The 17,953-nt window shown below is 42.5% G+C and overlaps 2 protein-coding genes across 4 annotated transcripts in view; both read left to right on the top strand.

Annotated features, from left to right (window-relative positions):
• MYBPC1 (myosin binding protein C1) overlaps positions 1 to 6,611 on the top strand; it is a 110,717-nt gene extending 104,106 nt beyond the window's left edge. The window contains exons 27-28 of the mRNA XM_050709615.1: positions 2,072 to 2,142; positions 6,465 to 6,611. Coding sequence (XP_050565572.1) covers positions 2,072 to 2,142; positions 6,465 to 6,611 — 218 coding nt within the window. The remainder of the gene's footprint in view (positions 1 to 2,071; positions 2,143 to 6,464) is intronic.
• Positions 6,612 to 7,124: 513 nt separating this feature from the next.
• Positions 7,125 to 17,953, top strand: part of CHPT1 (choline phosphotransferase 1) — a 21,577-nt gene continuing 10,748 nt past the window's right edge. For 2 of the 3 annotated variants that reach the window (XM_050714023.1, XM_035561412.2), the window contains exons 1-3: positions 7,131 to 7,467; positions 16,191 to 16,338; positions 17,288 to 17,429. In XM_050714023.1, coding sequence (XP_050569980.1) covers positions 7,225 to 7,467; positions 16,191 to 16,338; positions 17,288 to 17,429 — 533 coding nt within the window. In that variant the 5' untranslated portion in view covers positions 7,131 to 7,224. Of the gene's footprint in view, positions 7,468 to 16,190; positions 16,339 to 17,287; positions 17,430 to 17,953 lie in introns of all 3 variants that reach the window. The other variant, XM_050714024.1, reaches the window with a different exon arrangement.

Here is a 17,953-nt window from a genome sequence, read left to right as displayed (position 1 = left end):
ACGTATTTTGCATTTACAGACAGTTATTTTCATATAGGAATATACCTCTACATAAATGAAATATTTATTCAACATTTAATTCAATTTAAAAATGAATGATTCATATCACAATTTGCACTACATGAGTTGAAAAGAATGCTAAAAAGCATGCATCTTTTTGTCTGCATTGTGCATCTATCTAAGTTCGGGAGTTTTGCAACAATGCAACTGTTAAATGAGACAGTACAGTCTCAAAATCACTAGTAACTAATAACACCTTAATTGGTTAATCCTTGTGTCAATAAAGGTTATAAATACCTAAAATCAGCACTCAGGATAAATGCTGTATGTAAGTATCAGCTCAGTTGCATTTAGCTGAAGCATTCACAGACAGTGATGTCTTCATCCTGACAATGTGCTTTTGCTTTAAAACTATATCCGTGTTCCAGAAAAGGCTGAGAAGGTAAGTACAGTTATCAGTGGGTGATTTTGCAGCTTGTAGAACAGAATATCTATGCAGAATTATACAAGGAATAAATATCAATGGTATGTTGCTCTCTTACCACAAATGCCACCCTTCCTCTTGCGAAAGGAGAGCCTCTATTATTTTTAGCAAAATATTTATCTTTTTTTCCCATTGTTTCTGCCACATGTCATTTGATTTCAATGAAATTTACAGAAATACCATGTATTTAGTTTCTGCTACAGGTTTCTGTAACGTTTTTTTTTTTGTTGTTTGTTTGTTTTCAAATGGCATGAAATTTCAGTTCTAATTTGGATTCTTTGTATTAAATTACTAATTCTACATCAGCGGGATCTGGGGTGCCCTAGCAGGTGTGTTAGACACTATGTGCACATTTTTTCTGGGCAGTGAAAGGAATATTTTGTTTTGGAATCATAAAACTATTAAACCTACTTAAAAAAATCTTTTGCCTTGTCCATTTTTCCAGAACATCAAACAAATCATTGAGTACTTCTACTAGATTTCTTATAAGCCTAGGTTTCTGTTTTAGCGCAGTGATTTAAAATAGGTTTGGTTCAGCTTTTTACTCACAGTGGCTAAGCCACAGTAATTAAGCTTATGGACCTAAAAGGCTGGGGGTGTTTCTTCTGAATTGACTTTTCAGTGAATATTGATGCTAACCACCACAAAACTGCAAAGTACATTTTTTTTAAGTTTCTTTTTAAAGACAGGAAACAAAGTTTGGGCAGGGCTAGAGGAAACAAAGAGGGTCTTGTGAGCATGCATTCACTGCTGCAGTTAATGATGACACAAACATGGAGCAAATCTTCAGCTCCCACAGCTTTGAGATCAACCATCACCAGCTCCAAGCTCTGAGAAAGCTCCCCTATGCAGACACCATACGCTTCAGTACAACGTACAGCTTGGCTGGAGAGCAGGGCAGCCCCAGCAGTAAGCAGAGCTTTCAGAGAGGCAAGCTAATTTCATGTCATCTGTTTTTCATTCACAAGTGAATCCAAAATCATTCTTCATACTTCTGCTGGAAATGAAAATTTTGACTTCTGCCAATTCTCTCTGCAGTCTAAATTTAGGCACCTCTGTCTAAAATCCTATTTTTTTTCCATATATATATTTACATGTGTCATTCCAGCTGTTACTTTCAAGCAAGGCGGTAAATATTTTGCTAAATACTTATAAACCATTATAAGACCCAACCCTAGAAGAATTTGAATGTCTCTGCATGTATCCCGCAACTGTTTGGTATCAGGTGTTTTCTCCATTGTTCCTTCTGTGCTGACTTCCATCTCCAACTGCGCTCCACCCAGCCTAATGGAAATCCAGGAAGGTCGCTTGCAGTGAAGCTATTGTGTGGTGAGCAGAGACTTAGCCGAAATTAAATTCACCCTGTGCAAGAGGACAGGAAAGTTCTGTGTAATACAGAGATTAAATAATGGCTAATTCTTGTGCCAGGCTTTTGAACAGGGATGAATTTTATCCCATCTTAAAATGAGAGGTATACAATAGGGACTGATTAAATCTTTGCCACTTAAGCCAGAAATTAATGGTACAAACCTATTTATTTCTCCAGGGATCTTCAACCTGAAAAATTGTCTTGTCCCTTGTTTGTAGGTGGACTTTCATTCTTCAGACTATTAATGGATGGAGTGCCTCCGCATATCATCGATTCATATATGCGTGAAGTACAGGGAGACAAAACTGAGGGGAAGTGAGAGTCCAACCACAGTGCTTCCTGCCGCCACCCTGGAAACTGGTAGCCAAATTACAGCATTTTAATTCTTGCAATGACAGAACAAATGTGTGGCTGCAGATTTTTTCTTCTTCTTTTTTTTTCCCATCTTTCTCATTTATTGTTTTGTTTTCCCTACCTGTTCTTACTGAAAAGAAAGAATACGCATGGATTGCTTTGGGGTTGAAATGAGATGAACTGAAGACAACACACACTTTGTAATGTTCAGCTTTGTTTTCTGTTTGATATTGTGTTTGTGTTTTTTTTTTTTTTAATGAGGAAAGAGGAGAAGCTGTGTAATAATAAACATGAGGAAGCGGTCAGAGTTGGTACTTGGTGGTACAAAACATACTTTTGTCAGACTGAAAGTACATGGACTAGCCAGTAGCTGTGCAATAAGACCTTTGGAATACATACCTCTTGGATAATGTATCTTATTCACTTGAGAATTGTTTAACAAAATACAGTTTTACTATAATATAATTAATACATATGTACTTAATGATCACTTAAGCTGAACATACCTTCCTTTAGAAGTTTTGATTTTCTAAATCCGGCCCATCAGTCTCTCAACTGAGCTGAAATTGTTTTATTTAATGTACAATAAATATGAAGTGTTTAAGATCTATCAAGTTGTTGTTTCCTTGTTTGCTTTTTTTTTGTCTCTGTATTTCTTATTTCTTATTTCTTACTGTATTTCTTATTTAATTTACATGTACCATAAAGCAAGAAATTGAGCCCACCACACAGAGTGGGACACTTCCTTATCATCCTATCACTTATGTACCTGTTCTCACTCCAGCCATATAGATAGTTTTTTTGATTACTGACTAGTGATTGATCCTCAATTATGCTTTATAAAAGCAAGAGTCTACTAAAAACAGTAGTACCAGTAGTATCTTTTGATGTCAGTACATTTCCAAGCAAACATCTAGCAGTTAGTAATTATGCAATAATAAATGAATTTGTTACTATGAACTACCACTGCTGAAAAGGTGTTTTTGCATTAGAATTAACATTTCTTTCACTTTGGGAATCTGAATACCTTTTCTCACTTTTTTTCTTTTTTCCTGTAAATCTCACTCATTCTGATATCCTTTTTCTTCCTTCCCTCCTTCCTGTCAATTTCCTCTATGCTTCTTTCTGTGCAAGGAAGCAGTTCCCCATTCCCAGTGATCCTGGACACCTCCCAGTCTGCATTTCAATCTGCCCCTGCAAAAACCATTTTTGTTTTCTATTCACACCTACACATGAAAGAAAACAACATGACTACTAAGAAGAAAATTCCATAAACGATTATTAATTTCTCTTTATTCTGTGTCTCACAAGTGAACTGGGTCTTCCTTCATCTGTTTTGATGCCTAAGAGGTTGTGGGAGAGGGTCAGTTTGAATACGTCATGCAGCTTTAAGCACACCCCAGATTTAAAATAACATGAGTCTGATGGGATATATCATGGTTAGCACCAAAACTACAGTTATTGTGAGTCTGTGCTTTTCACTAAGCTAAGGAGGATATGCATAGCCAGCTTCAAGCTTATTAATCTGCCCCATCTGTCTTAATATACCACACATAATAACCTGGTGGCCAGCATGAATCTCAGCTTCTGTAGGCGCTGCTGATGGAATTAGCCACTCTAATTTGTACCAGATGCCAGCAGTGTTAGCAGACAAGCTGAACTAAGCTACTTTTCACCGTGTGAACAGCAACCATTATATTCAGATGCCCTTAATTCCTTCCAAGTTGCACTTACCAGTGGCTGCACATCAGGCTTGAGATGCACACGCCAATACTAAACACTGGCTATTGGGCTGTAGCTGGAGTTCAGATGAGCGGGTATTAGTATGTTATAAATTCATGATTTCACTAAAAGCACTGACCAGCCAAGCCTCTGGATTAAAAATTAATTGAATATGACTTTGAGAGGAACGATAGTCTTGGATGGGCTAGGAAAGGAAATTCTAGTAAGTCTAAAACAGGTTGCAGAACCTTCATTAGGGAATAACAAAAGATAGAGTTTTGATTTACGATGAGTTGCCTGATGGAATTCTCCAGGGATGGTGTTCAATAGATGGAAGTGACCAAAACCACAGAGTTAATATAAAGCTTAATTTTGAAATCTATAATTAATATCACCTTGGGAGAATGAAGACACAGCAAAGATAAAAAATACAGGCAAAACAACCTGAGAGAATGGAAGCAGCAGCAAAATATCATGCCGTAGAAGACATGGCCCAATTCTCCCAAGAAGAAATTTCTCCAAAGTAAGCTCACATGGAATTGCCAGGCGATCGGTGAAGTAATAGAGGACAGCAAATAAAACTTGGTCATGTGATATAAAGTAACAGCAAAATGTTAGAGCTCCAGGAGAAGCGAAACTAGTAAAATGATTTTATGGCTTATGGTTGTATTCTCTGATGTTCAATATGTGAAGCTAGTTTAGTCTTCAAGTACTCTCATTATTCACACCACCTGTTTGATATGTACTCTTGCCAAATGACTGTTAGTGTTGAGGTTAGAGTTCAGCTCTCCTTCAGTAGCACAATTTATATGGATTCTCTTTTCCACTCACTTTCACAAACTGCATAGGAATTTAGTACTTTTGAAAACTTTACTTTGGTGTTCAGTTTGACTGAAATAGTTCAAGGAAAGTTATCTGGTATGAGTAGGCAGACCCAAACACATATACGTGTGTATACATACACCGAAAAAGAAGAATCAAAGTTAATTTAAAAAGTTTTATTTATTTTTAAAGAAGACAGAATACAATATTTTTGGCTTATTTACTTCTCTTGGCTTGTTCTTCTTGCTCATGAAAGGGCATTTGGCTTATAAATGTTAATGCTGCATAAATAAGCATCTTTTCTTAAACAGCTGTGTGTGGAGCTTGATACAGGCACTGTAGTCACCCATTAACACTGAAAACTCATGGCTAGTGTCAGTCCAGTTTTTCCTCACTGAGAATAACGTCACAACTAAAGAAAATGGAAGAGAAAAACAAGCAAATCATTTAAAGAATGCTTGAGTCAGGATATTCTGTTCATAAGGAGGTCTTCACTGAGAGTCAGATTTATTTATTTTTTTAATATTCCTTTAAAAACAAAAGTGTTTCTCTAAGCTTCCTGTATTTCTTTTGGGGTGGAAGAAAAGTATAACATTGCTACATTTACAGAGCATTGTTAAGGGAGACTTATTTTATGAATGTCGTTTCTGGCATTTAGAGATTCTGGAGCAAAAGGCATTCTATTTTAAGCACAGTATACTTACTGTCACTCTGTTTTCATGGCTTGCTTTTCCAATTGACAAGTAAAGCTGCAGCTTTGCTGAAGCAGACAGCATTTAGAAACTAAAGTGTATCCTGAATATTGAGGAAGTGCTCGAAGTCTAAGCACGCTGGAGTTTAAGTTCTGTGTTCTCTTGTTCTGTGCATTGTTGCTGAAAACCTTTGAAAATAAACAAAAAAAGCCTTCCCCAGGCTCAACGATAAATTCAATAGGAAATATATGTTGTTCTCTATTCATTTCCTTGTTTTTTTTTTTTGTTTGTTTGTTTGTTTTTTTCCCTCTTCTTTTTGCATTTATTACTGAAGCTTAAAATAACAAAAATGGATGCAGTGGTGGTTTGGTTACAACTCTTACAAACAATATTTTTTTCTTCTTTTCCTCTTGGCATCACAAACAGCTTGAGCAATCTCTCCATAAATACCAATACCTTTAAGTTCCTTGACAAAAGTAACGCAAAAGGAATTGCAAGCAGCAGTTTCACCTTTGTTCAAACCCAGTGATTCCAATTCACTGGAGATCTGGCTGGTTTTCAATGTCGTGTTTCCATTTTGCCTTTCTCTACTTGGCTGTCATTGAATCTTTATTACATTATGTATTACCCCTTCATCTCCTGGTGGTTCTTCTCTTCTCTGTTTTGGCCCCTAATCCCAGCCACCATATTTTACAGTATTTACTGAATTTGGGACACACCTACTGCGTCAAGAGATTTTGCAACCCCCCTTTTGCGCATGTCAAACATTTTTGACCCTTGCAGTAGAGAAACCTACTCATAAACATATTAACTCCACCAGACAAAGGGAATCAGCTTATTTGCAATAACAGGAAACTGCTCTGTCCAGGAAACAGTTGTGTCTGGCCAGAAAGCTCCAGCCTTTGTCACACAATGGAATAATTTAGAAAGTGACTCCACCTGATTCTAAGGAGATGCCATTCGGGTATATAATCCTCACTACAGGTTGCATTTTATACTGTTTGCTTCATCTTTCACGCAGGTATACGGTGCTTATCTTCTCTTGGCCACATTTGAAAAAGTCATACCTCCACAGCGACTCACGGATATTTCTAAAATTGCTCACGTGACCAACTTTAAGCGCCATGCTTTCTCACAAGGCGTAGCCGCTCTGAAGCGCCTTCTCTAAGCATGTCAAGGAGGTAAAAGAAACCCTGTGCAATATGGTGTTTGGATGCTCCATAACTGACTGCCGCTCCCCAGGCACAACGCTGATTACCTCCCAGAGGCTGCAGCGAATGCGGGGATCAGAAAATGCGATAAACACAGAATTTAGCATGAAAATCACCAGGGGGGAGGGGATTCAACCCACCCCGGGGCGGGAGGCCGACGCCCAGGCCCCGGCACCGTGCCCAGGGGGCTAGAAAATGGCGGCGGGCGGGAGGCACGCGGGGCTCTGAGACCTCGACGGCCGAGAGCTCCCGAACCGGGGTCGGAGGAGCCGCAGCGGCTTAGGGCCACCTGCCCTGAAACGGGGCGGCCGTGAGCTGAGCGCCGCGGGGGAGCGAGCCTCGCCCTGGGGCGAGAGAACCGACAGTGGGAAGACAGAGGAGGAGGAAAAGGGCAAAGACACCAAGGGCCTAGCGAGGCCCCCTCAGGCGGGGCGGCCGCGGGGCGTCGGCCCCTTCCGCCTCCCGCCGCCGCCTCGGCCCCGCCCCGAGCGGCGGCGGCGGCCTGACCCCAGAGCCGTGCCCGGGCCGTCCCCTGGCCGGGCGGTGCGGAGCAGAGCTGGAGGCGCCGATATGGCCGCGCCCTGGGGTCTGTCCGCGCCCCTCAGCCCGGCGCAGCTGAAGCGGCTGGAGCAGCACCGCTACAGCGCGGCCGGCCGCTCGCTGCTGGAGCCCTGGCTGCAGCCCTACTGGGCCTGGCTGGTGGAGCAGCTCCCGCTGTGGCTGGCCCCCAACGCCATCACCCTCGGCGGCCTCCTGCTCAACTGCCTCACGGCGCTGCCGCTCGTCGCCTCCTGCCCCAGCGCCACCGAGCAGGTACCGCACGGCGGCCTGCCCCTGCCCCTTGCCCCCCTGCCCGGGGCCGCCCCCTGGGCTCGGCACGGGTGCCCCGGGGCGGCCCCGTCAAGGAGCGTGGCTCCGGGCCGGGTGGCAGCGGGGCGGGTTCCCGCGAGAAGCCGGGGAGGTGGCAACGCGTGGGTGTGCGGGGAGCAGTGCGGGGTTCGGGTTAGCAGCGGGCAACACTTGGTGTCCAAATGGCTAGGGAGTCCCACGAAGGGGCGAGTTGGGCTTGGTGGGAGCCTCTCCCCTTGGTGCCCATCACCGAGCGGAGGGGACCGGGGCCTTAACTGGCCCTGCCATGGCACCAGCAGGCACCACGTCCCACCTTGCATCCCACGAGTGCCTCTGCTCAGGCGGCTCGCTGGGAGAGAGCCGTAAGGCTGGTAGCCCCTTGCTCCAGCCTGTTCAGTTTCCCAGTGCAAAATTTTCATGGTAGTTACTGGTGGGAAATATCAGGGGAAGATTATTTTGTGTAGGGTCTTTGTGTCTTCGAAGGGTGGCTGTTATATTGTTCTCAAGGGCTTAAATCTTAATGGCAGAAATGGTAGTTGGTTTGTGTTTTTTTTTTTTTTTTTTTTAATAACTTACACATACTTAGGTGAGTATTCTTGTTGACAGGAGCATCCTTCTTTGCCCCTAATTCCTTTTCCCTTTGTGCTAGAAGAGGTATTTGTGGTAGTCATATTGAGAAACTGATCTGGGTCAAAGCTAACTTTGCTTTGGTCTGACCCTAATTGCTTCTCTTATGCACATCAGCAGGTAGATGCACTCTGACGTTACACACAGTAAGGAGAAAGGAGGATGGAGTTGAGTGAATGGCTGGAAACCACAGGTTGTCGTCTTCTAATGGCACTTTCAAACTTAAAATACTTGTAGAACAGTTACCTGGAGTTTGCTTTTGTGATGTAGATATCGATCCTGTGCCAGCTATGTGCCATGATGTTCATTTTAGCTTTTTTTTCGTTGTTGTTCAAATTATTTTTTCCTTTGAGGACTCATACTAAAATAAAAAAAGATTGCCTTGCAGACAAGAAGAATTACTTCTTCCAGGAAAGTTTAGGTTGAGTTTTAGGAACTTTTGCATTTTTCTTTTTTTAATTGCAGAGGCTGCATTTTATAAGAACCTACAGTCTAAATTTCTCTGTTTAGATATCAGTATATCAATTATAAATATGTAGAATAAAACCAGACTTCTTCTCCTGTTGTTTTATTCTTAGAGTGAGGACAAAAGTTCTGTTGCCTCCACGCTGTGAGCAGGCACTGACTTTTTTTTTTTTGCTGTACCCCTTGGTCGTCATCATCTCTTTCCTGCTTGTTGAATGATTCAGCTTTTCTCCCACCTAAGATGTCAGATGTCTGGATGGCTTTTTAAAAAAGCTAAAACCGTTGCAACACTAATAGGTGTTGGATGTGCTATTGTAATACCTACTTTGTACTTTTAATTTGAATGCGTGGGCTGCAAGGGCTAGGGGGAAGGTGGTCATCATGTCAAAGATGACCAAATCACAGACTGAACTAATAGGATAGAGCATTTCTACATAACCTCACTGCGCTGGCAAGCCACTTGCTCCATTCATGAACAAATCTTGATCGCCTGATGCAGCGGATTAATAAGGATGTGTCATGTTCTCTTGGTGGAAGTGTAGGAGCACTGGATAGAAAGAAGTAGCAAGCAGGTTTTTTCTTGGTTGGCTTGTGGTTTGTTTTTTTTTAAGAGTTGTTTTGTGTGGTTGTGTTTTCTACCATAATGAGTCTTAATTGAGCCATTTTTAAAAGTCCTGCTTCGAAAGCACTGAAGTCTTGATGTCTGTACAAGGCATCCGAAACAAATAAGACTGGTAGTTGGTAAGCCACAAAAGTAAGTCTTACGAATAAAAGCATCCTCAAGCCTGGTCAGACTGGAGTCCCACCTAGCTCATGCTGCAAACAGAGCTCTTTCCTGTGGTGTGCCCTTCCAGCTGCCAAAAGACAGCAATTTAGGAGTTTCCCAGCAATGCGTTCTACTCAGATACTTGTTAGAACAGCAACAGATGGATCTATTTCCCCACAGGCACCTACCCCTCCATGATTTTGCCTTCTGAATTCTTTGTTTTGAGCCTGTTTATACTTTCAGTTTCCATTATGTCCTATTTTAGTGAATTTCCACGATTTAATAATTCTTTCCCTGCCAAACGCAATGCAATTAATGTCTAAAACCGTACAACGCTCCCTTGTCCTCTTACTGTGTGGCAGTTATTTCTTCCAGTCATCTCCATCAGCATCAATAGCTACTGAAAGTTACTGAATAAACACAACATGTTCTGGCTTTATAAATATTCTCTGCTTTAGTAATGTCGTCCTGTCTAGAAGCAGCATGGGTTGTATCGCTGTCTTCTGTAACTGCACACTTCAACATAAGCCTTCTTATCTCTGCCTGAGTCATTAGCAGGCTACACCCCTCAAGCGCTGCTGGAACTAAAATCCACGCCTGTAGATTTTTATAGCGTTAGTCCCAGTTTCCTACTCAGTCCGTGTAACTGAGGGCAGGACAACAACCTATAGAAATAACATATGCTACACTTGCTGTGGTGGGTGGTGGGGACACTTTCGTGTTCTGTAGAGAGTTGATATATCTTCCTTACTGTGATTGCAGGCTCTTTTTTCTTTCTTCCTTTCTTTTTTTTTGGATACTAACCATAGAATATTTAAGAATTAAAAGTTTTGCTGACTTAAGGTAAGAACAGGGTGTGTTTCCTGCATTAGAGTGTAAAAGGAGCACATCTTATATGAGGATTTCCATTTATGCCACCCTTTGTTAGTGAACAGTTTATTTTTGCCAAGAAAAATGCTCTACAGCAAGCTGACTTCTCTGAAGTAGCTGCAGTTACTTCATTAGATTTTGCATGTGAAACCCTAGTACCCCTTCCCATTCTGAGGAAAACTGACATGTTTTTTTCCTTGCATCAATACCGGGAAGAAAACTGGCTGAAGATAATTTTCCCTCTATCTTTTTTTTAAAAAGAGAAAGAAATCTCTGCTCCTGCCCCTCTCATGGTTGCTCATTGAGGGACCCAGCTTCAGTAAACCTTAGAGCTCAGCCACAGGTCTCTATAATATTATGGGGAGCTAGAATGTTAGCATAGCATTTTCATACTAACAGTTAACTATTACTTTGTATTCAATTTACATCTATTAAAAAATCCTCTAGCAGTTACAGCAGGATCTAAGCAAAGAGTGGCCAAAAGTGATCGCAGGGAATTTCATCCAGTGATAAAGATTTGTCCCACATGCTCTCAGCTCTTGTGTTCCATCATGTCTCGTTTGGTTGTGTTGTTTAAGGCTTTTCTTTCTGCTGTCCAGAATTTAATGGAGGTCCCCGGGAACAGAGGACAGGCAGGGAAAAGCATAGGTCATGGACTTGCAGTTTGAGGAGTGATGGGAAAAGGGGTAGGGGCTTTGGCGAGCTTGTGCAGGGAGCAGAGCTGGGGAGGGACAGGAGGCAGGGATGGCTGACTTGGTAGAGTTGAGTTGCTTTAAAAATGGCACAGTGACTTTATAAAAGGGTGCAGTACCTTGCTGCAACATGCTAGCTAGAAAGCTGTATGTCCAAAGAGACCAAAAAGCAGGGGAGGAGCCAGATGACTCCAGCTGACCCTACTATTTACTGCTTGGAGGGAGAATAATGTTGGCAGGGTGCTGCCTCTGCTTCTCTCTCTTTTAAGACCTCACTCAAAACAAAAACATCAACAACAAACTCTAAAAAAGTAAACCCTTTAAACTGAAATCAGGGTTGTCTTTCTTTATTTTCCCCCCTGTCAGAGGGAAGGTATTGACAGGCATGGCACTGTAAATAGAAAGGGCGCACCGGAGCTTTGCAGGAGAGACAAAAGAGGCGGATACAAGGGTGCGGTGGAGCAGTTGATAGGGACTGAGATCCTGGGGGCTGTGAGGGAAGAAGCTCTTGGCCGGGCAGAGGAAAGGCGTGAAGCACTGATTGGGGTGGGGAACCCACCCAACACCCAAGGAGTGAAGAACAGAGTGCTCCAGGAGTGAATGGCAGTAATTGCTATTTGGCATAAAAGAAGACAGCAAGGTTCGGGAAAGCCTGGCACGGAAGGACAGAAGCTCTTTCAGAGGGAGTTTGTTGAGGAGAGGAGGGTGCTGGAGGAATGCAGGGAGTCCCCAGGTGCATGAAATGTACTTGGGCTGTACTATGATTTTTTTTTTCCTCCCCTTGTTGTAATGCAGATTTAAACAGCCCCTTCCCTTCTGTTATTGTTAGTCTGGTTGTACTTAGGGCTTCGTGCTGAAAAGTGAGGGAAACGATAAACGTTTTTGGGGGGAAGGAGGAGGAAGTTCCATAAAAATGGCTAAGATAGTGTATGGCTAATTTCAAGATAGAGCAAAATAAGGGCTGTGTCGTTGGACTGAGGAAATGAGATTATGACTGAATATGATGTGTAATGAAGGGGGGGGGAGGGCAGATATTTAAATGTTGCAGAAACTCAGGCTGTTGAACTCCCTGGGCTTGAATTTTGCTTGAAATAAGTGGTGAGGGATCTTCTCAGCATATCTAGTCTTCTGCAGCTGTCCCCATGCTCTTCCGTGGTGTGCTGTCACACGAGCAGGAGGCTCTGCGAGGACTGCTCTCCAACCTACGCCTTCTCCTGAAGGCAAAGCATGCTGCACGGTCCTGTCAAACTCCGTATGCACATTATCTTGGCATCCTTTAACACCGGTATGACAGCCTCTGGTTCTGCGGGCAACCTGACCTGTACCAGACCTACATTTGACAAGATTCTAGAGCTATATAATCTTTCAGACATCCCTTCTAATTTAAGCAGAGACGCTTTTTATTATTGTTATTATTATTCTTTCTTTCCAGCAGGGTTTGTGTTCTCTCCCTAGTTCTATTAGAATAGCATCTGGCTCTGGCCAAATAATGCATTTGCTTGGACAGGATATAACTTTGGGCAGAGATAATAAACACCTCTTCAGTGGAAAGCTGATGGTTACTGGGAGCCTCCTGACCTTTCTGCCGGGTCTTTGAGCCGTGTCAGCATTCTCAAATGCTCCCGCTTCTCTAATTTGCAAACTGCTTGGGCCCAACGTGGGAAGATGGCCAGGGACATCCCTGGGTGGAGGGCCAGGCGTGTGAGAAGGCGGAGGAGATGGCAGCTACAGCTGTATCGAGAAGGTGGATGGCCGAGAATCGGTGGTGGTTAGGAATTTTGGAACCCTCGGTGTACCTTTGGTGTTTGGAAAACTGTTTTACTGTATAAAAATAACATCATCCATTTAACCTGCTAAACGCATAGCTGATGAAAATGGTCTTTGGTCCTTGCCACCTTGGGTTCAATTTGAACTGAGAGGCCAGGGATGAAATGCTCCAGATCGTGTTTCTAAGCCCTCTGGCAGTTCGGATGCCGCTGTCCCTGCTCTTAAGGGGATCTTCCGCTCCCCACAGCTGTGGGGATCCTGTTACAGGTATTAGTGGGTACAGGTGATCCTCACTGGGAAGAGGAGGCAAGCTCTCCCCCTCTTTCTGGGTTGTTGAGGAGAATTGTTGTAGTTTTTGGAGTCTGGGGGCTGGTTGGTTTGGTGTGCCTCAGCAGGAGCTAAGGCAAGCAGGCTTGGGTCAGTGGTCTTGGTGCTTATGCCCATCATATAACTTGCAAATAGACAAAAGCCCTTGTTTTGCCAAAAGATCTAACAGAGAGGTCAGACTTGTAGCTGCTTTGCTTTTTTGAGGTGCAAGGTAAGGTAAACATTGACAATGTTACCTTGAAGAAGATTTCTTACATCACATATTGTGGAGCTACGGCACCTTTCTCATAAACTGACGACAGTGACCAGCGAGCAAACTTCCTGTTTTCATTAGGATTGAGTCTGTATGTCATGGAGCTTGCCTTTCAAAAGTCTGTGATAATACCAAGCATGTGGCATAAAACATTACAGCTAATGATAAAAAAAACGTGACACAACAGGTTTTTGTTCCTGACTGTTTCAGTTATGGAAATGATCCGGTTCAATGGGAACCTGCCCAGATGCTGGCATTTGACTTAGGAGGTGACCTGAGCCTCAGGCATCCAGGAAACCCATGGTGGCCTGGGCAGAGCTGCCAGGCGTGGCCTGGTTTTCTTGCCCTGATCCCGGGATTACCACAACGAGCATTGATAGATCTAAAGCTAGCTTTTTGTAACTTGCAGGAGTATGTCACAGCAAGGGGCGCCTCATAAAACCCTGAGAACAATCGAAGTGATATTTGTGATAAATTTGGGAATGTCTTTAAAATTATTGCAATGAATGCCTACAATGAAACTGTCGGCTTCTCCCAGCCTTTCTGCTCGTAGAGCTTCATCCATAAACCTGCGTCAGGAGTTGGCTTGTTCGAGAATATCTGTTTTTCTCTCTACAGCAAAGTTACTCTGCAGAAGCCCGTATAGCTGCTCTGGTACCTTTAATATGTGGATTGTGTCACAAGTAAAGTGATGTTAGCTTCAAGAGGGTCCTAACTGCGCTTTTACCTCTTGAAATACTGACCTGTGGTGGACAGCCCACTCTTGTAGCCGCTGCCTCCCTGCAGGACGTGTGCCCAAATGAGCTCAAACCAAAGAAGGCCCTGGGGCTCTCAGTTCCTCTGCACAGCTCTGTCATTTACTGAGCCACCACAGCAGTGGACTCCTCCTGCTGCTGGTAGGCTCTGTCCCCTTCGTTACAGGAGATAAACTTTTTCAAAAAACAACTAAGAACTCACTCCCTGGTTTAACCAAAAAAGAAACTACTTTTAGTTGAACTGGACTGATAAGGGAGAAGAAACCTAAACACCTGGACTAATTCCACTGCTAACCATCAAGCGCATATTGCTATCATCACCTGACCTGAATTTCCGTAGTGTGATCTTTGGTGTTTTGTTGAGTTTTGTTTGTTTGTTTCTGTCCCATACCTGTATGTTAAATATCAGTTAGCGTGCAAGTGTATACTCACCCTCTTTCACCTGCTCAAGGCTTCCAACTTTACCTGTGACTTACAGTTTTTTCTTGGTTTCCTTGGGGAGAGGTGGCCTGGCCAGTTTTGAACAATGTTGTGACTTTTCTTGATTTGTATGAACATACAAATCCAGATGTCCTACCTGGACTGGAGTCCCTAATTCTCTGACTGTTGCTTCAAAGCTGGGTGAAGCAGCCCAGCTTTTCTGACTTCTAATGGAGGAATTTTTAGGTAATGAAATTATCCAAGTAACAGGTAGCAGGAAAACCATAAATTTGCTGACAATACTGTTTCCATATTAGAATCACAAAAAAAAGTGAGAACACACAGCCTTTGATACATGAGGAAGTCTTAAATAAAAAGCTATGGCTGTTTTCAGGCTCAGATCTGAACCTCTCTTAAGCGTAGTTCTCGGGAAGGGTGTTTTGTGATCAGTGTAATTTGAGGCATAACGTTTTCTAACGAAAATCCTGGAGTACAATGATGAGGAGGAAGAATCCTCTGGAGAGGCAGCTCATGGCATCTGTGTTCTTATTGCTGCCTTCTCCTGTCCCTTGTAGTAAACTGATCGGCAACTGTCAATTTTTGCTTTTCCCCAACGGTGGCACTGGGCCCATCTGAGTAGGGACAAGCCTCAGCTCACTGAGAGGTTTGATCAGTTGTCTCTAATAGCCGTGACTAGGCTTACGAAATACATACGCATAATCGTACTGGTCTCTTTGCACTACAGGAGAGGAACTGTAGAGGTGTAAAGCCGGAGCAAGCAGCCTCTTACCTGGGAGTGGGAACGAATTAAGCATTGTGGCTGCTCACTTATTTAAGCTGCAAGTTGCATTTCCAACATTTATACCTAACTTCAGTGCTTTCTTCATGAACAGCACTTCCAAATGTTAAGGATACCGCTGGAATCCACTTGAGGCAAATGTGTAACCAGTATTTTGTTCGAGAAGTGTTGGAAGTAATTTTTAGTAAAAACAAATTCCTGCACAAATGAAGACATACTGACTTCGTGTATGAAAATGATCCATTTGAAAGGTACTAGTGTGTAGGATGATTCCTTTGAACCTAAGACTGATGTTAATATAGCTGAACCACAGATTGTTTTGAAACTCTAATAGTCAATATTAACCAGATAGTTGTTCGTTTGTATTTAGTGAATGGTTTAATTTCTTCAATTTAATTTCCAAAATGCATATATATTCAGTCTTTGTATGTTGGAAAAGAGCTTCTTCCATAAGAGCTAAAGTCTTTTATTTAGTAAACTGTAACAGGTTTTAATACTTATGTTGTAAATCTGAGCAAATGATCCGGGTATCTGTCACGTGAACTGCTGAGAAGGTTCATAAGTGTCTTGCTACTACTTTATTTTTTAAATTAGTTTCACTTTCATAACATTTTTCAGCACAAAGCATACAACAATAATAGAAATACTGCAGTCTTAAGGTGGAAAAATAAGAAGGGGCACTAAAGTTTGTTTTTGCTCTTTAAAATAAGAATAGAAAGACCTCCGTTTCCCTGGGGTACCTGGAACAGTTCATTATGGTAGTTACTATACGTAGTAGTTACTACAACTCACATAGAGACTAGTGCACAGAATTTGGTTTGTCCATTAACTAAACAGCACAATGTAGTATGGTTCTGTGTTGCACGATATTTTACTTTTAATGAAGTAGATTATTGGCTAAGGATTTAGGAACTGCCTAGTGACCTTTTATATGAATCTCTTTCAGGCACCTTTTTGGGCATACATCCTGGGTGCGTTAGGACTTTTTATCTACCAGTCGCTGGATGCCATTGATGGGAAGCAAGCGAGAAGAACAAACAGTAGTTCTCCTCTAGGAGAACTCTTTGATCATGGTTGCGACTCTATTTCCACAGGTAGCCTTAATCTACTGTTACCCATCCTAGTTTTAAAAATGTTACCTGTTTTCAAGAGGAGCTGACTAGTCACAGACTTGTTGAAATTGGAAGGAACCTCTAGAGATTGTTTATTCCAGATCACTGCTCAGAGCAGGATCAGCTAGTTCCCTTCTTTTGGGATAACTCCCCCATCTCCTGGTCACCTTTGCATCCCTGACCAGTATCAGGGAGGATATTTCAGAAGTACGTTTAGCAGGTATTGGGTAATACACAATCTGCTCTTACTGGTTGTACATCTTCATCTGCTTTGAATGAGCTAGATGATGAACAAAATATTCACTAAGAGGATTTTAAGTGCCTAAAAGACTGACATTGGCACGTGAGACTAAGGGCTTTGCTTTAAGTAAGAGGTTCCAAAATATCATTTGGGTAGTAGGGCATCCAGCCTGGTGGCTAGGAGGAGGATTTATGTTACTTGTAAGAATGAATTTTTAAAAATTTGGTTTGGAGTCCTGAAAAAGCTTTGTTCAGTTTTACTTTCCATAACCTAGCTGCTGTTGGTGGCAATACCTTCTGGTAGCACTTCTACAACAGCTTAATGGCCAAAACGTTTGCCTTGGGAACTGGTATGTTCTTTATGCCTCAGTTTCCAGCACAGTACTAACTGTTGGTGTCCCTGAGCTGGGCCCTGCAATTGGAGCTGTGTCTGTGACCTAAAAATGACGAGATGACAGAGCCCACAGAGGGAACGACCATTGTAGGCTGGAAAGTGTGGCCCTCACGTTGAAGAGCAGGAGTCCTGTGTCTGGGTCTCTCCCACCAGGACTGTCCCTGATGTTAGCTACTTATTAAAGTATCAGTCATATAATTGTTTTTGTTATAGTGATGTAAAATGCCTTGTCATTTAATTTCTCTTAACTGAAAGCAAAGAGTGTATGCGACTAACATGTTCATTTCTGCTTTTCAGTTTTTGTTGTCCTTGGATCCTGCATAGCAATCCGACTAGGAACAAATCCTGACTGGTTGTTTTTCTGTTGTTTTGTGGGACTGTTCATGTTCTATTCTGCTCACTGGCAGACATATGTATCAGGCATATTAAGGTTTGGAAAGTAAGTAGGTATCTTTAGAACTACATGTGACAATGGGGCCGCTAGCTACTTGATCTCCTTTTCTTCTTGTTCTTTTTTTTTTTTCCCCCTGCTCTGTATTCCTATCACCTGCTTCCTTATCTCCCTTCTGCCCTAGCAGACTTGTGTTTTACCTGGCCAGAACTTTTAAGACACTGAGCTATACTGTGTACAGGACTTGTTCTGTTAGCAGCTGATTTTAGCTATATATGCTTTGTTTGCATGCATTTGGCTCTTGCCTGCGGATTTGTTTACGGAACCCATACAAGCACGATGCAGGCCAGAACTGTCTTGCCCACAATGTAAACAAGCGCCCTGTGTAGGAATAGGAACAGAGCAAGCATCTATGCTACCTCTCTTCATAATCTCCATGACATGGAACAGGTTCAGCCCAGGGGACTCTGAACCACATGAATTTTTAGAGAATTTTCCCTGGCAATAAATACATTTCTCTTCTACAAACATGTTCAGTTTCCTTTGAACAAGCTCTGCATCCAGCACAGGCT

The sequence above is a fragment of the Cygnus atratus genome, chromosome 1, assembly GCF_013377495.2.
Source record: "Cygnus atratus isolate AKBS03 ecotype Queensland, Australia chromosome 1, CAtr_DNAZoo_HiC_assembly, whole genome shotgun sequence".
Lineage (NCBI taxonomy): Eukaryota > Metazoa > Chordata > Aves > Anseriformes > Anatidae > Cygnus > Cygnus atratus.
Note: the sequence above shows the minus strand (reverse complement) of the source record. Positions and strands in the feature narration are given on the sequence as shown.